The following is a 23,298-nucleotide window of genomic DNA, read 5'->3' as shown; positions in this document are numbered from 1 at the left end:
ATCTAATGGTTACTTCTAGGGATGGTACAAGAGAGGAATGTTATAAGGATAATGCCTATGCTTCTGATTACAAGGTATTTCGCATAATCTGGCGTATTTCTGGAGAAAGGAAAGATAAGCATAGGCTGTTTGATTAATATGCATTCTATAACAACTAAAAGAATGTCAGTTAGTGGGCTAGCCAACAAATATTCATCTGGTGAATGTCATGGCATAAGACAATATCCCTGCTTTCCAGAAATTTCTATTCTAATGGAGAGAAGGTCCTAGTGGTATCTTATTGGACACTCTATTTGAACCTGATCTATTTAACATGGTCCATTGACTTGGATAAGCACATCAGATGTACAGATGCCATTGACTAAGGAATGTTTTGAATAATATTATCCACCAATAAGATGTCAATAAACGGAGTGGGCACCGTGTATCACAAATTCATTAACACTCCTTCCATGGAGAGGTGATTACATCAAGATGTCCCCCCCACCTTCCACAGGTACCTTGAGTCTGGGCAGGCTTAGCGACAGCTCTGACTGGTAGAACGATGCTGGATGTGATGCTGTACCGACTTCCAGACATAGGCCTTCAGATACTGGCAGCCTTCTTTTCCTGACCCATGGGAGACAGCTGCAGTGCTGCGTGGAAAGTGAAGCAGCCCTGGGGAGGCCAATGGGAAGGGGCACCGACAAAATCTGCCAACAGCCAACACCAAATGCCAGTCCCTGAGTGCGCCATCTTGGAAGCCGATTCTTGGATGCAGTCGAACTATCTATCCCAGCTGACATTGCAGGGGACAGAGGCAAACCTCTCTGCCAGCAGAGCGTTCCTCAGACTGCATATTTCTGAGAAAAATAGATGATTGTTATTAAGTCACCATGTTCTTCGGATGTGGTTTCCCTCTCTCTCCCTCTCTCTCTCTCTCTGTCTCTCTCTCTCACACACACACACACACACACACACACACACACACAGGATAAAATACTCAATTGTATAAATAAATAAGTACATAAATACATTGATCAAAGTATTAAAACTGACTGTTACTTCAGTATGAACCAGCAGAATGCAGATTCACTAACAGAAGACCTTATCTAAATCCAGTCATTCTTGCTATATGTAACCATTGACAAATTCTATTGATTTTACCTCCAAATGTCTCTTTTTGCGGTACGCGGGCCTCCCACTGCCGTGGCCTCTCGCGTTGCAGAGCGCAGGCTCCGGACGCGCAGGCTCAGTGGCCACGGCTCACGGGCCCAGCCGCTCCGCGGCACGTGGGATCTTCCCGGACTGGGGCACGAACCCGCGCGTCCCCTGCATCGGCAGGCGGGCTCGAAACCACTGCACCACCAGGGAAGGGAAGCCCCGATGATGTCTCTTGAATACTCCTTTTTCTCTCCATCTCCACTGACACCACTGTGGTCACGTACACAGTAGCCTCCTAAGTTGTTTCTTTACGTCCATTCTTACCTCCCTCAAATCACTCCTCACACTGAAGTGAGAATGGACTGTTAAAAACAGAAATCTCAATGAGTTACTTTTCTGTTTACAATCCTTCAATCAATATTGCTATTAGGATAAAGACCTACTGATTTTTATCCTAATCTTTATCAACAACATCGATTGCCATGACCCCTTCATTTTTTTTTTTTTTTTTTCATTCCCCTCACCTTTATTTTCTTTTTCTAGAATGTGTTCTGCCCCCAGCTGCCTCAATAACCTTGTGCTCTCTTTTCCCCTTACCTGGGATGATTAGTAATCTCTCACTGTCCTTCGGATCTCTGATCAAATACCACTGCTTCAGGAAAATGTTCTTTGCCCTCCCATACCTGGTCATACACACTCCTTCCCCCACCACATACAACCTCACCTTTCAGAATGCCATAGCTTTGTCCTCTGAGACATTTGCAATTTATAACTAAGAGGTGGCTAGTTGTTCATTAGTTAACTCTGCCAACAGAGAAATCATTACGATGGCAGGGACTATTCATAACACCTCTGTTTCCCAAACATCTTACAACATGCCTTATATGGAGTATGTGCTTAGTAATTATGTGTTAAATACATCAATGACTGGTTTATTTCAGGGGGTTTAAAGTCTTCTCTGCAAATAGAAGGCCATGAGATTTTCATCCTTGTAACTACAGAGTGTGGCTAAGTAGATGCTCAGTAAATGTTTATTCACTTAAACTGAATACACTAAATAGGATTATTTTACATACATGCGAAAGTTAAAAGAAGGAGTCATTTAAAAATTAGGGCACCCAAGAACTGTGACAAACTGAAATAAATTCGATTGAAAGCAGCCATAAAGGTGGAAAGTTTGGAGACAAGGCACATGAGAAATGACTGAAGGAAACAAAGTCCAGGGAAGAGAGAACTCTAGCTGAGCTGTGATACACGTATATGTTATACAGCTATTAAAACAGAAAATACCCCAGTGAGCCCAACAATACCAATGTAAGGAATTTATCATGTTGCAAATTCCAACCAACTCATTCACTTAATACCTAATAATCCCTTACTGTGTGTCTTGCACTGTGTTAGGGAAGGGTATATCATCATGGAGCTTGTAGGCTAAGGAGGAAAAGAAATAAAGAACAATTAAATAATTAAAAATTAGCAAATATTAAAAAACAGACACATAAGTATAAGAATATAAGGAGAGAGACCATAGATTGGGTGGTTTAAAAAAGCCTCTCTGAAGAGAGGATTTTCAAAGTGAAACCTGAGGGATGAGAAAAAGACAGGCCAATGAACTTTATCCCAAAAGCGAGAGAAGGGAAGCCCATTTCTTCTACAGGAAGGCTGTAAGGAAAGGAAACATTTTGGTGTCTTTGAGACACAGAAAGTTTCAGCAGCGTGGGCATCGTAAGTAAGCAGAAAAGCGGTGCAGGATGAAAGGGAAACAGGAGTCACATGATGTGAGGCCCTGTTGTCCATGATTAAGGGTTTGGATTTATTATATGTGCCATGAGAAGTAACTAGGGTTAAAAAAAAAAAAGATTCTCAATCCTTTTTGAAAAGAGCACATTTTTGCCTTGAGCATAATTGATTGAAGGTAGATTAATGAAGAATATTTGACACCAGGTAGAAGTTTACTGCAGTCAACTCGGCACAAACTACATGCTTTGGAAAATAAAGATGTAAGTGAAAAGGGAAAGAATTAGTTAGATTTGAGAGATATGTGTTTGAGAAGTGTTATGGGTTGAATAGTGTCCCCTCAAAATTCATATGTTGAATCTCTAACCCTCGGTACCTCAGAATGTGACTGTATTTGGGGACAGGGTCTTTAAAGAGGTGAGTAATTTAAGATGAGGCCACTAAGGTGGACCCTCATCTAATCTGCCTGGTGGCCTTATGAAAAAAAAGGATATTAGGACTTACAGACACCAGAGGAACCAGGCATAGAGGGACCATCCCGTGAAGAAACAGCAAGAGGGTGTCCATCTGCAAGCCAAGGAGATAGACCTCAGAGGAAATCAACCCTGTCAGCACCTTGATCTTGGACTCATAGCCTCCAGAGCCATGAGAAAATATATTTCTGTTGTTCAAGCAACCCAGTCTGTGATATTTCGTTTTGTAGCCCTAGCAAATGGATACAAAGTGGAACAGACAGTACTCATCAAGAGATTGGATTTGAGAGTGATAGAAAGTGAGGCCACAAGCATAATTCTGATGTTTGCAGGTTGAATCACCGGGTGCAGAGTGGTGTCGTTTCCTGAGATGGAAAGACTGAGGGAGAATACATTTCTTTGGGGAAACCAGTTTTGTTTGGTTACTTAAGTCTGAGATGACTGTGAGGCATCTTTAGTAGAGTTATCAATTAAATAATTGACTATATAAAAATCTAGGGCTCAGGGGCTTCCCTGGTGGCGCGGTGGTTGGGAGTCCACCTGTCGATGCAGGGGACACGGGTTCGTGCCCCGGTCCGGGAAGATCCCACGTGCCGCGGAGCGGGCAGGCCTGTGAGCCATGGCCGCTGAGCCTGAGTGTCCGGAGCCTGTGCTTCGCAACGGGAGAGGCCACAACAGTGAGAGGCCCGCATATCACAAAAAAAAAAAAAAAAAAAAAAAAAATCTAGGGCTCAGAAGAGAGTTCCTAGCTAAAGAAATATATGTGTGTGCCTGTGCATTTGTATGTAAGTATGTGTATATATGTTTATATGTACGTGTGCATACATTCTTACAGTGATATTCGATGTCAGGGAATGTATTCGATCACCAAGGAAGACATGGTAGAGAAATGGAGGGAAGTAGACCCAAGATTTACCTCTAAGGAAGTGGCATTTTGAGGTCATAGAGAAGAAGAACCAGCAGAAGAGACACGGTGCATTAGTTATCTATTGTTAACATTGCAAGTTATCCTCAAACTTAGCAATCGGAAACAGCAAACACTTGGTATCTTGTAGTTTCTGCAGGTCAGGAAACGGGGAACAACTTAGCTGAGTAGTTCTGATTCAAGGTCTCTCACAAGGCTCCTACTGAGATGTTGGTATGGCTAGACTTGACTGGTGAAACTTCCCCTTCTGACTCACTCACATGGCTGAGGACAGGCCTCAGAAGACCTGCTCCTAGCCAAACTCACATGAGCCTCCCGACAGGGCTGTCTCTCACCTTGGTGACTGTCTGACCTCAGAGCCAGTAAAAAGAGAAAGAGCTCCTAAGATGGAAGACACAGCCATTCTATACCCCAACCCAGGAAGTGACATCCTATTACTACTGCCGTATTCTATCCATCAGAAGCAAATGTCTAAATCTAGCCCACAGTCCAAGGGGGATGATTACCCAAGGGCACGAATGACAGGAAGTAGAGATTATGGGGGGCCAGGTTAGGGGCTGCCTATAACAGGGTATAAGGAGGGAGAAGAAATTGGCAGGGTCAAGGGATTAAAGATGTAAATTTTATGGAAGACTTGGTTCTATGTGGTTATTGAGCAGGTGAGTATACAAGTGTAGAAGGTTGTAATTAGAGACTGAAACATTAAATTTGAAATACTGAAGATGGTGTGGTCATTGGTTTATGACCTCTTTAGTTGAAGACCAGAGAAACAGGTTGTTGAGTGGGTAGGAAGGAAAATACAGAAATGGAACTGAGAAGTTGTTGTGTCATACAAGCCATCGACATGGATGTTGCAAGCATGAGAAGAAAGACTGGAACTTGGATGGAGAAGCTGTGAGCCAGCAGCTAAAGGATTGCATGAACAAAAAGAAAAACGTTGCAAGTCAGGAGATGATAGAACAAGGAGGAAGAGGTGAAGCTGGTGAAGGGGAAAGAGGTGTAAAAGGCAGATGAGGAGTGAAGATTGTGTGTGTGTGTGTATGTGTGTGTGTGTGTGGTACGTGGGCCTCTCACTGTCGTGGCCTCTCCCGTTGCGGAGCACAGGCTCCGGACGCGCAGGCTCAGCGGCCACGGCTCACCGGCCCAGCCGCTCCGCGGCACGTGGGATCCTCCCGGACCGGGGCACGAACCCGTGTCCCCTGCATCGGCAGGCGGACTCTCAACCACTGCGCCACCAGGGAAGCCTAGGAGTGAAAATTTGAAACCAGCAATGGACACCAAGGAAAATGATCCCATCTCCCCAGAGACCCTAGGTAATCAGGGTGTAGAAGAGGCACGCAAATAGGAGACGTCATTTTGTCACGAAAGAGCAGTTTTCAGTCAACAGAGGGTACAGAGGTTACTGTCCTGCGAAAGATGTGTTGGCATCAAACAGCAAGGAGCTCTTAGAAGGCAACGTGGGAGAATCTGGCAGAAACAGGAACAGGTGGTTCAGGATTCGTAAGGAACTGGGCTGGAAAAGTACAAGAGCTCAGAAATAATGGGTGATTAATAGACCTCAATCTCTGGTGCTGATGAAAGTCAACAGACACGCTGGTCCTCAGAGCTTTGGTTCTTATCGTCATTACTGGTAGTGTGGGAACTCAACCTTAGGAAAGAAATGATCACAGTGAGGGAAGAATAAGAAGGTAAAGGGCTGTCTTTACATTAGCAGGTGACTAATTAGCAAGGAAGAAAGGCCAAAGCTGGTAAAACTATGGAGGTTTTAAAAATTATGATAGGGCTTCCCTGGTGGCGCAGTGGTTGAGAATCCACCTGCTGATGCAGGGGACATGGGTTCGTGCCCCGGTCCGGGAGGATCCCACATGCCGCGGAGCGGCTGGGCCCGTGAGCCATGGCCGCTGAGCCTGCGCGTCCGGAGCCTGTGCTCCGCAACGGGAGAGGCCACGACAGTAAGAGGCCCGCGTACCACAAAAAAAAAAAAAAATAATAATAATAATAAAATAAAAATTATGATAGAGGAGTTTCCAGTGCTTGAACGGAACATCTGTGATTCTTCCTCGTCTATAACTTTGTTGCATTTTTCTCTCATTGCTGCCACTTCTTGTGAGATACCTTGTTTTAGTTAGAAGATATCAGGAAAAACCTTAGAAATTATTTCCTCAAACTCTTTCCTGGGAAGAAGCTGAAGCCCAGAGTCCACAGCATCTCATCCATGACCAGGTATAAAAACAGTGTCAGGTTCAGGGATAAAAATGAAGAATCTTGATTTTTAGTTCATTTGAAATTCTGGGGATAAAATACAGTGGCATAATAACTTTATACAAAAATAGTAGACAAACAAAATAGCTGACAAGGGAAGGATTTGGGGGTGAATTCATATTTAACTGAAAACATATATTTTGAGCTGTTAAAGTCATTTCCCAAGATGCTTTGACAACACACAAATGTGACACTATGTGTTACCTACCCATGTAACTCTGGCTGTGTCTGGCATGGGGCAAGTTGAACTAACCGACCAGGATAAGGACCATGTCACATAGTCCTTTATGCTTCTACTTCTCATGTCCTTTCTATTCTGGGATGTCTTTAAGTGAAAACAGCCAACTTGTTTTTAGAGACTGAAGAGGATCAGCTAAGTTCCTAAGAAACTCCAATACTTAATGATAATAAGGAAGAAAAAGGGGAGAAGGAGGAGGAGGAAAAAGAGTTGTTTAGGTTCATAGTAAATATGCTTATCTTAAGCATAAGGGAAGTACTCATAACAATTTAAGCATGTAATACTTTGATCATCTTATTAACAGAACATATATAAGCATTAGTTGATTATAGTAAATAATAAGGTAGTTAAGGTTCATATATCTGAAGTTATTACATTCTTTTTTCAATTTATTTTTTATTGAAGTATAGTTGTTTTACAATGTTGTGTTAGTTTCTGCTGTACAGCAAAGTGAATCAGTTACACATATACACATATCCACAGATGTGTATTTAGGTCACCACAGAGCACTGAGTAGAGTTCCCTGTGCCATAAAGTAGGTTCTCATTAGTTATCTACTTTATACCAAAAGACTTTTGGAAACTAATATAACTTCATTACATTAATTGTCTAAAAGGAGTTAGTAGCTTCCAAAAGTCCTTTTTGGTGTATATTGGAGACATTAAGTACTGAAAAATTAGAGCATATTGAACAAGGAATACTCTACAAACTTATTTGTCCCTCTTAAAGCCTTACTGAAGAAAAGTTATAAAATTTAGAACGTGGTAATAGAGTAATACCAGAAAGACTATGAGAGAAAGGGGTGAGGAGAGAGAAAACACTTTCTAAAATTGAGTAAACATATTCGAAACACATTTTTTGAGACTGAAAATTGTGTAGGTTATACTGAATTTTAAGCAATGATTTTAGAAGACGGGGTGATTTTCAAATGCAGAAGGAACAGCCTTAGCAAGAAAAAATAGGCAACAGAAGAAAAGGCAAGCGATAAATTACACAGAAATCTCATTTTTCTGTAGTAATCTTAATAAAACCATCAATAATAGGAGAAAGAAATTTGAAAGATTTTAACTTTACAAACCTGGGCCAATTTAAAATACAATACTATATTTTGATGTGTTAACACTGGTTTCCCACTAGTCCTTTTGAAAGTTGGGAAAGGACACCTAAATGAAAATTAGTTTATACAATTAATCTGGCAGTGTAGGGGTTAGAGTAAATTACCAAAGAGAAATACACAGCAATGCAGGGAAACCATCCTCCGAAACATATACATGTGTAACAACTGAAGCACATATGTACATATTATATATTTATGTGTGTATGTACACTTATGTATAACGTGTGCATACGTGCACACACGTACGTATCACACGTGTATATGTAAAATGTGTGTGCACATGTTTATGTACAGACACATACATGGACTTGTGAAAGAGGCCAAGGAAAGCTGATGATGATAATTTGAAATGGTGAATTTAAAACGCATAAAAGCATGAAATAGACCAATCTCAAAAGGGAGGAAAGGACACAGAGAGCCTACAGCATGTCAACTGTTGTGTTTCTTTTGGAGAGGGTAAATGTGCCAGCAGTGCTTTCACGTGGAACTCTGTGCAGACACGGAGCGGGGTGATTCTCCCTCGGTGTGCCTCAGGAGCGGGCTGTCGCCAGGGGCCCGAGACCAGATTCTCCATGTAAGGGTCTTTTTGTGATTCTTGATTCTGACTCCCTGAGCAAGTCAGACCAGCCTGGGGGTACTGGAGACCGCATCTTGCCCTGCATATTTATCATCCACAAATCATCTGCTATAAATATACCTCAGCCGGATCATCATCAGGCCGGCTCCGTAGCCTGCAATTTATGAAGGTTATAGGAAACAGTGTGAAGGGTGAAGTGCTTTATTAAGGGTGGCTTTCTCCCTAACCCAGTCCTGCATTCCTCTTGAATATAAATGACCCTGAGATGAGTGCTCCTTTCCCTGCAGGATTAAGGCTTTTAAAATTGTCCCTTTTGGCTGTTATTCTTATGTCACTGTCACGAGACACACAAGATTTTTAAAGAAACATCTGAATCAGTGTTCAAAGATAATGTGAGAAATCCCTAGATGCAAAGTAGAAGTATTTGTAAACCTCACACTGGTTCTTTTTTATGTACAAATCATGCAAACCCTTCTCCTTTTTTCCATTTTTTTTTTTTTGCATGTCATTAGTCTCTTTATTTTTGCTTCTGGCAAAAATAACAGAATTGATCAAAATGTCTTGCAAATATCATAATCACAATCTGTGGAAGTTGAAATAAATGAAATGTGTTTCTTCTTTCTGTTGCTGAATGTTGTTGTTTTTTTTTTGTTTGCTGAAGACACAATGTTTTGGATTATGCACTGGACATAAAGCTTATTTTCCTTTCGCATTCTCTTCAATGAATAAAAATTACTGTAATGACCCCAAAACAACACAAAACCAAAACGCCACCCAGGCGGCTCTCTCAGCAGTGAATTTTCCTGGAACATGGTTAAAGCCTGCTGGATGGGGAATGCTTAACTGTTTCCCTTACAGAGTGTTACTCTGAACACCTGTCCCAGAAGAAAAAGACTTAAAGAGGGTCACCCTATTAGTATGTATTGAGCAGTAAAGGGCCAATTTTAATATTTCAAACAACTCCTGTGAATAGAAGATCACTGTACTGCACCTCCCTGTTTGCTCTACAATCCTCTTTTAAAATGATGTTCTTGGCTATCCAATCGCCCCAGGGGTGTGGAACAACAACAAGAAGAAAAAAATGCAGAAAAAGTACGGAGAGAAAATGCTGGGAATTTGTTTTCTTCAACTTCACCTGTCGCTCAAGCAACTCGCCCATAAGAAGACTCGACACTTTATATGAATTACCCAGTGTGGTCTCTTCCCACAACTTCAACGCACTATTTTAGCACCTGTTTTGCAAACCACCCATTGCGTTTACAAGTAAAGGCATAATCGGTAGGAGAATGACCTTTTGCAGCACGTACTGTAATCTAGTTCATCAAATACCTGTCAGCCAACTGTCCAGAAGGCAAGAAAATCGAGGTGGGGAGTGGTGGAAATTTATCCCCCTTTCCCTGCTATATCGAGAATCTGGTCATTTCTCCTCCTCCTTTCCCTCCTTCCTTCCCATCCGCGTCCCCAAACTGTTACTAGGGAAACTCGAAAAAGAATCGGAAACATTAGGAAAACAAAAGTTTAGACCCCATAACCACGATCCCATTGACATGCAGAAAGCAACGCAGACGCCCAACCTCGGTCGCCGCTATCAGCCAGAGCAAGTAAGATGTTAATTGAAGCCTCGCTGAGAAAAACTAGGATTGTTCCACCCGGGAACGCGAGCAGTTCGGAGGCCGAGACCTGCCCCCTCCGCGGTGGGCAATCCATCCCTCCGAATCCCGGTGCGGAAATGAGAGCTGCGACAGGTCGGCGCTGAAAGAAAGAGAAAGGCGATCAAGTGCGGCATTTACTCCCCAGCCCCGGGAGTCGCCTTCCAGTCCTCCGCACCCCCCCTGGCCTCGCCTCCCCCGGAGTTTCTCTGACGGCCGGTCGCCGCCGGTAGCGGCGCTGGGAACTGAGGACGCACAGACCTCCCAGGCGCAGAAAGCACCGCTCCCGGGACGTGCTGGGCTCGGAGCAGCCGTTGACGTGCAGGCGCACCGCGGCCCGGGCTGGAGCCCCGCCCGCCGCCCTCCCGAGCTGCTCCCTCCGCGCCCCACCAGGGCCCAGGCAGAGCTCAGCGAGGCGCCGTGAGCGCAGCCCCGGGCGGCCGCCGGGCGCACCGCGCTGCACGCGCACGCCCACGAGCACGCGGGGCCCGGCGCGCGCCTCGGGGCCGCGCGCCCCCTCCCTCGCGCGTCCGGGCAGAGCGAGCGCCGCGCGCCGTGCGCACACCCGAGACAGAGCTTTACTATCTCGCTCCCTCCCGCGCCTCCCTCCTCGCCCGGCGTTCAAACAGCTTTCCGACATCACCAGACGCGGTTTTTTTCCCCTCTCCTTAGTCGCCGTCAGTCCATCAGTACCTGCGGTGGGGGGGAGGGGGGAGGAGGAGGAGGAGGAGGAGGCGGGAGGAGAGCGGAAAGAGGAGAAAGCATGAGCTCCAGGCTTCCGAGGCGACCACGAACACTCCCGTAATAAACCCACCGCCCCCAACAAATCTGCCTTAGCAGCCGCCGCCGCTTCTCGTCTCAGCGCTTTCTCGGCTTCTTGGCTGACCGGTTTACTGGGGGGTAGATTTGGAAAAACAAATCCTCGCTCTTAAGCCACTTGCATTTTTTTTTTTTATTATTCCTTGGTGTCTGTCTTCGGGGGGCTCCCCCCTTCCCCGCCTGGGTTGGAGGTTGGATTCACTTGGCTACGGCTTAGGTTCCGGGGTCCTGAGGGCTTTTTTCTCCCACCCCTCCACTCTTTGATTCTTCCCCCCCCCGCCCCCTAGCTTTTGCTTCTCTTCTGAGTGCGTTAGAAAAAAATCAATACTGATTTTTGAAGCTCAGCCGGGGAAAATGGGCAACGGTGCTTGGGACCGAAGGGGAGTCTCTCCGTCACTGTTGCTGGGACGCGTGCCTGTGCTGGTGTCTTAGAGCAAGAGCCTCCCTGAGCTTTCGGAGTGGAAGGTAAGGACGGGGGTCCGGGGGTCACCTTCCCTCTGCCGGGGGCGCCACCGAGGAGCTTTCCGCCGGGTGTTTGCGGAGGGAAGACCTGCAAAGGCCAGGCTGTTGCTGGCGGATGGAGAGGCTGCGAGCAAACCCGACTGTCTGCATTTACTTAAACGCTGCAGTTGAAAAGTTGGGAAAGTCTGGTTTTCCAGAGATGTGCTGGGTTGGAAGGAATCGGCAGGGAGACCTAGAAAACCTGACGGTTATGTGTGATTGGGGTAATTTGATGGGGGGAGATTTCAGGTTAAAAGGAAGTTAAGATAAGGGGAGGCCGTGGGTCTTCCACTGGGGAAAAAAAATTCAGTGGAGTGATGGCGCCGTCTGTGTTCGACTGAAAAGTGTCATCCAGAGAATCAGTTTTGAGGAGAGCTAAACTAAACGCCTCTTTGCCTCTCAGCAGGAAACAAGCAAATAAATAAATAAATGCCACATCCTTGAAACCTCGGGGGCCGGGCCCTTCGACACCCGCACCCTCGTCTTTCTTTCTTAAAAGAAGAAATACAGTTGTTTGAAGTGGCCCTGCAGGCGGGGGCTGGCGAGGGCTGGGGGTGGTGGCAGCGACAGTTCAGTGATTCATTTGTGATTAGTTAGAAGAAAAGGAGACTCCGTACACCAAGGCTGAATGATTAAAATAAAGAGCATTACGTTGAGGGGGCTTTCTTGAGCCAGCTTGAAAGTGAAATCAGAGCCGTTTCCTCACTCTTTCTAATCCTTGATGAGCACGGCAATGCAGACTTGCACCGTCAAATAGATGGAAGCAAAAGTACCGGATTTCATTAGGAAAAGAAATACGACCCCTTTTTGAGTTGGCGATTATAAAATGAAGCCCCCTTTCATGGATGGAATTCCTAATTTAGACACTTATTGTCACATTGGCTCTCAACGCCTACACTCTATCCTGAAGAACACTGCGCAGACCTGCATTGCCTGCAAAGTGCTACAGCAAAAAAAAAAAAAAAAAAAGAAAGAAAAAAAGAAAAAGGAAAATTCCTTCCAGAATTTCCTCTAACTTTCCCTATTTTTTAACCTTTTCATGCTCATTGGCTTTATTTTCTCAAGAAGAAAATGCATTATTCATTGAACTGTATGTTTGAATTAGGAAAACACTGTTTTGATAGTCCCTGCAATCCTGATGTTATTTTAAACTGCTGCTATATGGAGATTTAGAGTTGGGGTTTTTGCTTATATCAAAACTTAGAATTTGTATTATGATCTGGGGAATGCAGATCTGTCTTCAGGGACTTAAGTCACTGGATTTTGTGTGCATGCGTTGGTGTGTGTTATGCAACGGAAAGGAAGAGTGTTTATATCCTTTGGTTCAGAGAGGACCCAGGCAAAGACATGAAAACTCTTAATTATCTATATGTCTGTGTGTCTGTCTCTGTTTACAGAACAGTGGAAGAGACTGCAGCCTAAAGACTTTAAAAATTAACTTGGCATCACTTAGCTCAAAGGCTAAGCAAAAAAAAAAAAAAAAAAAAAAGCAGTGTCATTTATTCTAAGAAATAACTTAAAGGTTACAGCTGAAAAATATTCAAGTTACTTTTGGATGACAACTTACAGAGGTAAATATAACCAAGGATTACTGTATTATGCAAGGCCAGGTTAAAAAAATAGAGAAAAAGAGGAGCTTTGAAGCTGTTGTTGGAGAGGGAACAATTCAATAATTGAAATCGGCTAGGAAAGACTGCTAATATCTTTTATGTACCATGTGTAAATCTTAAATTACAGTAGATAACTCTAGATAAAATAGCCCTATTTAAAAAAAAAATAAAGCTGAAACCAGCTCAGTTACTGTGGTTCTGGGATTTTTCACTGACATTGCCTTTGGATACAGATATTAATATAGTGGTCTACTTTATGTATCCCAAGAGGGCATGTCACATTGCAATGACTGCCTTAAATCCTGGTTCTCAATGATAATGTCCAAAAGCAGGTCTTCCCTATGTATCTGCCCTTTCTTGGATGATGGTTTACAAATTCTCTTAATTCATACAAATACCTGTATTTTTGCACAGAAATTTCCCACCAGTTCACCCAGTAGCCTGCAACAAATGATCATTTGTGCTTTCAAAATTGAGGCTATCATTGATCATAATTGCTTTTCACATTTAAAAGAAAAGAAATAATATGATGACAGCTGTTCTCAGGTTATCAGATTAGATTTTGTGTGATGTTTACTGCAGGCAGAGGGCTGAGGGGGGAGAATAGGTTTGTAAAGGTTGCTTAAAAATATCTCAAAAATTAACATTTAGGGTGTTACATTTAAAAAACAAAAATTTCCTCTTCTTTCAGTAGAATCACCACGCACTTGAAGGAAATCTTGGTAGATAAAAGCATTCCTATTAATAATCTATTGAATATTATTCTTAAATTGAATGTAGGGAATTTGGCCACTGTGAATGACCACGTGAGGGCGCTGTTCACACAGCAACACATAATTTTCGTGCGTTATAAAATAAAAATTACCTGCCCTTCTTTTAAAAAGGGTTTTTTACTGAAATCTTGAAAACAGCTGGCTGTGATATTGAAAGGAGTTTCTTTTTTTCAATGCGCGTAGACTCCTACTTGCATTTTTCTTTCATTGCCGTTTTTACAGGCCAAATGACATAGGATGAAGGCTGTTCGTAACCTGCTGATTTATATATTTTCCACCTATCTCCTGGTTATGTTTGGATTTAATGCTGCCCAAGACTTCTGGTGTTCAACTTTGGTGAAAGGAGTCATTTATGGATCGTATTCTGTAAGTGAAATGTTTCCCAAAAACTTTACAAACTGCACTTGGACGCTGGAAAATCCAGATCCAACCAAATATAGCATTTACCTGAAATTTTCCAAAAAGGACCTTAGCTGCTCTAACTTTTCCCTCCTGGCTTATCAGTTTGATCATTTTTCCCATGAAAAAATCAAGGATCTTTTAAGAAAGAATCATTCTATAATGCAACTCTGCGAATCCAAGAATGCTTTCGTTTTTCTACAGTATGATAAAAATTTTATTCAGATACGTCGGGTCTTTCCAACCGATTTCCCAGGATTACAGAAAAAAGGGGAAGAAGATCAGAAATCTTTTTTTGAGTTTTTGGTATTGAACAAGGTGAGCCCAAGCCAGTTTGGTTGCCACGTATTATGCACTTGGTTGGAGAAATGCTTGAAATCAGAAAATGGGAGAACGGAGACCTGCGGGATCATGTATACAAAATGCACCTGCCCTCAACACTTGGGAGAGTGGGGAACCGACGACCAGTCGCTGGTTTTGTTAAATAACGTGGTGTTACCCCTGAATGAGCAGACCGAGGGCTGCCTGACCCAAGAGCTGCAAACCACCCAGGTCTGCAATCTTACCAGAGAGGCCAAGCGACCGCCCAAAGAAGGTAAGCGCCGGCCGAGAGGGGGAGCTGGGCGGGGAGTGGTGCTGAGGGATGGAGTTAAAACGTGCTGTGTCACACACCGGCCCAACCCTTGCCCCTTTCCTCTGTCACCTTTGGATTGATTTGACTTGTGATCTTCCTAAAGCTAGTTTTACGTTTCAAGATTGGAGAGATGGGGCGGGGAGGATGGGATAGCGCTCAGCATCCTGACGCCCGGTGCGAGTGGCATGTTGAGGAGAGATGAGATGCTAAAACGTGGCGCCAGTTTGCGCTGGAGGTCGGTGAGGAGGGAATGGGTGGGGGGCGCTTTATTGGGCTGCATCCCCTCTGGGAGACGGACACACACACGCACACACCTGTTAATGGAACTGTAGACTTCTCCCTTCGCCTCCGGCCCACCCTCTCATCCATGACCCCTTTCCAGGTTGGAATTTGGGGCTTCGTGACCGGAAAGGTGACACAAACTCAGTGGCAAGCCTGTGTGGACCAAATGACTTGGCGACACAGGAGGTCGAGGGTGCCCCTCCTCCCCAGGCCTGGGAAGGAGCCCGCGTGCCGGGTCTTTCCTCCAGGGAAGCCCACTGGGGGTGCAGACTCGGGTCTCCGGGCAGTGAAGTCACGTGACGGGGGAGGGAGCGGAATTAACACAGGCGGGTCCTGCAAGACCCGGCGTCCGCATTCGCGGGAGTTTTTGCTCTTAGCTTCTCGGTACCCTGTTGATACTCACGAGGAGCGGGAGCTTGTCAGAGCCGAGTAGATGCAAAAACAGTGCAGCGGAAATGCAGAGGAAGGAGAGAAAGTACCGAAGTGATTTATAGCTTTCACCCAGACGCTGGAGGGGGAGCTGCCCCGGGATCTGAGACAGTGGATTATGTTTAATAAGGCAAAAAAGCTGACACATTTTGAGAAAAAATGACTTTCCGGTTTGGAAGGTTAGGGGATGCGTTCCATTCGTTTGAGGGCACTGCTGGTACATAGCCGCCCCCGCCCCCCAGCCCTGCACCCAGAGAGTGTGTTGAATTTTTATGCAGGAAGTGTTTTCCGATCGCCACAAAGATCCCTGTCTGTGGAAAGGCACAGCCAAGCTCCAGTCCCTCTTTACTCCCCTCTCCCAACAGAAGTTGTCTTTGTGGCCAATATAAAATTGACACGTTGTTGGAGAATTTTCTTTAAGGGTAGCCAAGGTTTTGTAAGGGGCGGGGGTGGGGAAAGAGAGAGAAAAGGGCTTAACCAGCGGAAAGCGGTGATTTTTCTTCTGAAAGCATTTTGGGGGATGGGAGTTACGGAAGAGCCGTGGCACAAGGAGCAAAGAAGCCTTAGAAAATAAATGCAGACTAATGGCCCTGGGAAAGGGGTGAAAAACCTTTAAGATTTCTACAGGTCAGTGTCTCCCTAACAGCTGTGACTGAAGAAAGCAAAGTGGTTTTAAATTACAGGAGTTCTTTTCTCTAGTAAAAATCCCAGTGAAGCACTTGCAACTGCAGGGATGGTATTTAACACCATTTAAACCCAATTAATGTCCCCTAGAATAAGAAGCTACAGTACGCCAGGAAAGTGTGATGTTACAAGCTGGCTAATAAGACAATTAACACCAGAAACTAGTTTTTGCTCGTTTGTTTTATTGCTGTTCTAATAAAATTGAGAAAATCTGTATCTTCAGTAGTTAAAATTTTATCATCAAATTGACTGCTGATGACAGTGGGAAGAGAATCCCGGTGTACAACCCTTTTTTGTGAATGGTGACAAGTGACAAAAAACAAAGTCGTGTGCACACTAAGTATGATTTTCAGAGATTTTGCTGGTCTTGAGCATGAGATGTGGGTTAGGACAATGCTGGAATTTATAGAATTTGGACTAGACGGCCATTCGTTTTAGTATACGCCGAAGAATAAGAGTGATTTTAGACATTCGATGTTTAAATCATGGGGGAGTATGTACATTTCTTTTGGCTAATTAGCTGGCGAAATGAGAACGAAATACCTCTACAGACCATTCAAAGATTGTATTAAAATTGTTAGCACGTTAACAGAACTGACAAGGAAAAGTTTATGTAATAGGGGAAGAATATATGCTGTATCAGTTTCTGTATTCTACATTTGTGCCCTTGAATTGTTTAGGTGTTCTGAGTCAGAAAGGTAATGATAAGTAATTCCTGATGACATAATTGTAGCTGATGAATTTGTAAGTAAGTCTTATAAAATATGTGTATAGTACTCCTTACCTCATTCAAAGAAGACCTTTTAGGCTAAGCTGCATTGTAGGAAAGGACTGTGAAAATCTGCGGATGTGTAATTTAGTCAAAGTTATGCAAAGTACATTAAATCTTAAATAGTTGATATAATGATATGTAAAATCTTATGAAAGAATTATTTAATACTATTTCAAGTAAACTACCACGTAATGATATCCACAGGGCTTGAGGGCTATGTGTAATAATTACATATAATTGTGCTACTCATATCTAATTTTATTCCAAAATATCTTTACTTTATTTGGTTAACATGTAATCCCAACTTCTAAAATGGGGTTTTAAAAATTCCACTTATATTTTATATTACTTTATGATTTCTATTTTCTATGAAAAATAAACCATCCTGTAAATCATCAGGGGAATATAGACAAGATTATTCTTCATGGTTTTTGACTCCCATTTTAGTCACTGTAGTAAGTACTGACTCAGTAGCCTTGAGTAGAAATATTTTGATGTTTGTTATATCATAGACATGGCACAAATTTGACAGAAGGGTCTTTACACTCAGTAAATGCAGTTTCAGAATTTTTTTTATGTGATGCTGATAGTGATGGCAAAGGTATACTAAATACTGAATATTTTGGAATATGTGTCCACTGGAATTATCATATTTAGTTAGTATTTGAGGAAACTATGGGCTCCCAGCAATGGGATATTGATTTCTACTTTGATATTTCTACTAAGGATTTCTACTAAGATATTTGTTAATAATACATTCATGTACTTAAGAATTTCATAGCCAGAAAATAATGACTGTCACTGTTTGAAGTGACAACACCAACAATTACAAATTTTATCTTGACTACATTATAAAAGTTAATTAGTGAATGATGCTTCTTTACAGTGTGAGATTTTAGTGCATTTCAGTGTCTTCCTATTTAAGATTGTATTTGACATATTTGAGGGTGCCATGTGATTATAGAAACTTTGTTGTCGTTTCCCAATTTTTATGTGAAGTTTTGAAAACCAAGTAAATCAACAAAATGAAGCCTTTTAAAAATAATGTCTTATTTCAGGCAGTTGTTTTAAAAAAGCTGTCCACGTACGGTGTATATAACTATTTTTAAAAGAAAACTCCAATAACCTTGCTGTTTACCTGGTTTTCAGATATGAGTATGGGACAAGACTGACATTGATTCATGAGGTCTTTAATATGTGTTATAGGACTCTTTTACCAAAGATGATTCTGGACTATATAGCTAAAATATAAAAGGTGATGTGTTTCTTACTTATTTCTTATTTCTTACTTATTTCTTACTACTTCACTTGAAATAAGTAATTTAAACAGTTTGGAGAGAAAAATTCCACACTAGCATATCTAAATCACATAGTAAGCCTTAATGGAACCCTTGTTTCCTGCTTATATCAATGGAGCTACTTATGTGAAGGGAGATTGGGATCCCTGTATAGATTCCAGGAAATCTGAACACACACACTTATTTGTCTTTTCATTCTGCCTCTGCTAATCCTTGATAATCAACCGCCCAAGGGAAGTCTCACCATGTTCCTGTGTAAAATCTAGCCTGTGTTTGTGTGTGCATTTGCATGTCTAGAGCAATTTGTGTGTTTCATTTTAAGTGTTTTCATTTCTTTCTACCTTTGCTCTTTTTACCCTCATTACTGCTTCAGCCACCTTTCCCCTTCCTCTTTACCTTCCTTTGATCTTACTTCCTTCGTAAATGCCGTGATCCCACACTCTTTATCAGAATGTAGAAAGATCTACTGTGTATGTTGTACGTGACAGTTTGCCCTGCCCATTGGCTGGACCCACAGCCCTTTGCACATACTGTATTTCTGTTCTAGCACATATTTCCATTTCTTTTTCCATCTTCCTCTACTACTCTTGCGAGTTCTTCAAGTGTACAGACTTGGTCTTCCAATAGTCTAGCACAGTCTAAGCAGACCTTCAATAAATATTGGTTGAAATGAATGTTAAATGAATAAAACAAAACAAAACAACTCAATAGGAAAGATAGCAATAAATTGAGATGGCATTTATAGCATTTCCAGCTCCATTAATGTATTATTTATATAACAATACCTTATCTCAAGGTATTGTTTAATAACATTTTTAAAAGAACAAGAAGAATGGAGTCATTGAGAAATAGTCTTAATTCCCTATGTGTTTATTTTAATAGATTAGGTTAATGATAAATGAAACTTTCTATACACAGCTGTCTGCAAAAACAGGGATAAGAAAATTTGCCAATTTCTATCTGTTTAATTGCCTTCATTTCCATCTACATTTCTTTCTTCTGGCTCTAGCATTACTTCTCCAGAAATGACATTTCCCAAATCTTTTCTTCCACAGTTTGAAGAGAAATGTATGCAAACTCTTTCCAAGAAAGAGGAAGAATATTGCAGGTCAAGTTCAGTGCTTCTGTTACCTACTCCTTACTTATGTTGTAATCTATACATATAGTAATAGTATATAATATTACTAAACTTGTAGGCCTGGCCAAGTAAGATGCCCTAATTTTTACTTTTGCCATTGTAGAATTTTGTCAAAGAGTTTAGGAAGTGACTCAGATATATAGTTTTAATGAAAACTCTATCATATGGCAACATTTTTTCATAGACAGTAAATTAAAATATAAACAAGAAAACGTTTATTGTATGCACGTGTGTCAGGCAGGTTTTGTTACTGAGTCCAAGCTCGCTCTGATTGCCGCAGGACAGGGCAATAAATCTGAGACGAGGTGTTGAGACAAGGAATACGACTTTATTGGGAAAGCAGTCAGACTAAAGTCTCAAAATAACCACCTTATCCGGCTTGGATGCCAGTTTCTTGTATAGCACAGAGACTGGGAGGAGACGAGGAAGTAAAGTAAAAAGGCCGTGAGTTTTGTAAATATCCCCTGGAACGGCCAGCTTCGGGGAGGGGATGTGTTAATTTCTTCTTTCTTGCAGCCATTCGCAGGTGGACAGGGTCAGGATGCTTCCCTGAACAAAGGCACTTTGGTTTAACATTCAGGCAGAGGGGCAGGGTTCCCCGAGGCAGGCCATTAAGTATAGACGGTATCCTTTTAGAGAACAAAAGCAGCAGAAATCAAAGGTTAAAGTAAAAGAAACAGATCCAGCCTGTAGTCCGATTTGGCCCTTCCCTGTTACAGTTTTAGCGTTGGCTGTAGATTGGTTTTCTTCAAAATTGAGATGGGAATTTTACTTTACTTAGAATCTAGCTTCATGCATTCCTATACTTCATTTCCTAATAGAAGTGATTTTATTGTTAAACGGAATACTTTTATAAAATATAGGTTTCTTTAGAGTCACTTTGATATATATTACCTGTAAAAGTCATCTGGCCCTTGGATCGAAAATCAGTGTTTGTTCAAAAATCAGCCTTTCTTACTTTTTCAAAATACCGTTAGCTGGGTTTTAAGATTCTGAACAGAGAGAGCCAGGTTTAAATCTGTACATTCACCTCAGACCTGTGTTCTTCTGTGTCAACTACTTCTCTTCTTGGGTTGCTAGTAATGCTTATTCCTCAGGGTACAGAAGAACAGGATATGACATTATGTAGTAACAAAAAACAAAAAAAAACAAAAAAATGAATGAAATTAATGGCTTGGAATATTTTAGTTCCTGTCAACCCTGTGGAAATTTCTTATTAATTCAATTAACGAATAGAAATCAGACAGGTGTGTTCAGTTTTTCTAACTGTGGTCACTTCATTGAAATGAAAGGTGTATTTTGGTGGAAGATGCACTTGGGCCTTGAGAGTGACCCAGCCACCTCGTAGCATCTTTGACAAGGGACTGTGCTTATTGAGCTTGACTCAGCAATCTATACTGTAGTGGCGTGTTGTATTAAATGCGATTGTACGTGAAAGACACTTAGTCAAATGCTCAAGTTATATTAGGCCTTCAGTTCAGTTTTTGAAGCCTCTTTTAAATTATCTTTTAGCTATAAATGATGGAAGATTGATAACATAATGAAGTAGGTTGCCACTTAATTATTTGAACTTGTTTAGGAATTTAGGGCATTTAACAAATGGTCATTAAGCATCTTGAAGTTATGTCTGTTTTGTATTATATAAAGAAAAGGTCCCATCTCAATACCTTTGTGCTGATGGTGGCATGATGAAAACATCCAATAGACCAAGCTAGTGCTGTGAGTCATCCCAGGGCTGGGAAGCTGTCCTTTGGATATCATCGCTGATCCTTTGTAAAGTCTGTAAAATATAAACGTAAATTAAACAGTTTCCAAGTATTTTACTCTGCTGCATTATGCAAAGTTAAGTTCATGTTTTGAGATCTGTTTTGAAAAGGAATGATCTTGACACATTAAGTTTATATTAAAACATTTGGAAAAAAGTCGAACTTTTTTGGAATTTTTTTTGCAGTGAATTATGATCAGTTATTATAGGCCAACGAGCCCTAAGAGTCCCCCAAAGGCTTGCATATTCAGGTATTGAAAATTTAAAAATGTTGTTACTACTCATTTGCAGCTTCTGGTATTTTCTTAAAGCAGAATTACAGAATGCCATCTCTAAGACTCCATAAAATGCTAACTGTTCTATGTTCAGTTAAATGCTAAATGCTCTTTGTTCAATTATCTTTCAACTGTCATTCAGGAATTTTGCTCACATGCAGAGAATGACCAGCTACATATCTGTTAAAGGTTAATAATAATTAACCTTTATAATAATAAAGTAATATATTTATCATGTTATTATTTATTATAAATACATTTATAGTAATATATTATAAATATAAAAGTAATATATTTATCATAGATAAATAATTTATGTTTAATAAGTAAATAATAAGTAATATATTTCTAGTTTGCAAAGAAAGTGCAATTATGTAACAAATGCATAGTAAATACATTAGCATGGAGCTATTTCTCTCAAAACTAATTCCCTGAATAGGTTAGGTGTCTTCTCTGAAATTGGACATTTTTGCTGATGTGCACTTTCGCATTTTCCTCATAACGAACCCCTTACGACAGCGGTCCCCAACCTTGGGGAACTGGTGGCATCAGGGACAGGTTTCTTGGAAGACAATCTTTCCACGGTCGGGGCTGGGAGAAGGTATGGTCAGGCAGTAATGCAAGGGATGGGGTTCGCTCGCTGGCCTGCCACTCACCTCCTGCTGTGCGGCCCAGTTCCTAACAGGCCTCTGACCGGCAGTGGTCCTTGGCCCGGGGGTTGGGGACCCCTGCCTATGATTGGAACATGTTGTAAAATACAAGGCCAAATGGTTACTCTTTGGTTTCTGCCATGTTAAGTGAACTAATTTAGCTGCTAACCTAATCTTGGCTGTTATAGTCTCAAATTATTTCTTCTAGATAACAAGTTTCTTTGGAGACTGAGACTTGTTTGGGAAAACTGAGCAAATAGGTGCATGGAAAAGACATTGGAACACTGATGGAACCAGATTACAATGTTGAGAATGCAATTTATACGCACTTAGACATAATCCAAAGCATTAAAACAGTTGTGGAATCAACCAGAGAAAGTTACCTTGGTGAATTACTTTTTAGCAATAAATGTGTTAAGGTGATAGAAATGTCACAGAAATATTTGCTCTCCTGGGTGCTTCATCTTGGGTGAATGGTTTAGAGTATTTATTTCATGACATTTCTACTGGTGTTCCTCCATTTTAAAATAATGTTTAAAAATTTGATAACATTTAAAAATTTATTTAAAAATTAATATCTATGCTTGCATATATAAATAAGGATAATTTGTTCTCTAATAAACTATTTTTAAAGAGAAGCTTCATCTACATATCACTCTTAAGAAAATAAAGATGTAAAGTGGTTTAGTAAACATTTTATAAATTAAAATAATATAATGAAACCTGACGTTAAGTGCTTTCCAGTTTACAAAGGTCTGTGGCACAAATTGTTTTACTTGGGCAGTAACTGTGTGAGACACCTGTTATCAGCATGGGCTGGTTATGCCCTGAAGACTGACCATAGCTTTCCTTTCTTTAAAAATTTTAATACAAATTGGTTCAAATGAAAAACTACAGAATTTCAAAGCTGTGAGTTTTCTCACTGTTTCTGGAACACTTGAATCTGAATCACAAATTCTCAGATTCATAAGGGGCTTTAGGCATTAGCTTAGTCCAAATCTTACCTAATTAAAGGAATCCCAATCTGCAGATGTATCATGGGAACATTATTTCAGCTGAACATAAGTGTTCTTGGAGTTTATATTTAATGCCATTTCTATAATGTAAAAGAGACACAGTCATTTAGGATGGTGGGATAGTTCTAATTA

The 23,298-nt window shown here is 41.5% G+C and overlaps 1 protein-coding gene across 2 annotated transcripts in view; it reads left to right on the top strand.

Moving 5' to 3' along the window:
- The first annotated feature begins 10,667 nt into the window (after positions 1-10,667).
- The window catches only part of ADGRB3 (adhesion G protein-coupled receptor B3), a 781,830-nt gene continuing 769,199 nt past the window's right edge, over positions 10,668-23,298 (top strand). Inside the window, exons 1-2 of one of the 2 annotated variants that reach the window (XM_059083264.2) lie at positions 10,668-11,405; positions 14,047-14,818. In XM_059083264.2, the coding sequence (XP_058939247.1) occupies positions 14,062-14,818 (757 nt within the window). In that variant the 5' untranslated portion in view covers positions 10,668-11,405; positions 14,047-14,061. Of the gene's footprint in view, positions 11,406-12,967; positions 13,013-14,046; positions 14,819-23,298 lie in introns of those variants that run through there. The other variant, XM_067011391.1, reaches the window with a different exon arrangement.

This window comes from Kogia breviceps, chromosome 13 (assembly GCF_026419965.1).
Source record: "Kogia breviceps isolate mKogBre1 chromosome 13, mKogBre1 haplotype 1, whole genome shotgun sequence".
Taxonomy (NCBI): domain Eukaryota; kingdom Metazoa; phylum Chordata; class Mammalia; order Artiodactyla; family Physeteridae; genus Kogia; species Kogia breviceps.
Note: the sequence above shows the minus strand (reverse complement) of the source record. Positions and strands in the feature narration are given on the sequence as shown.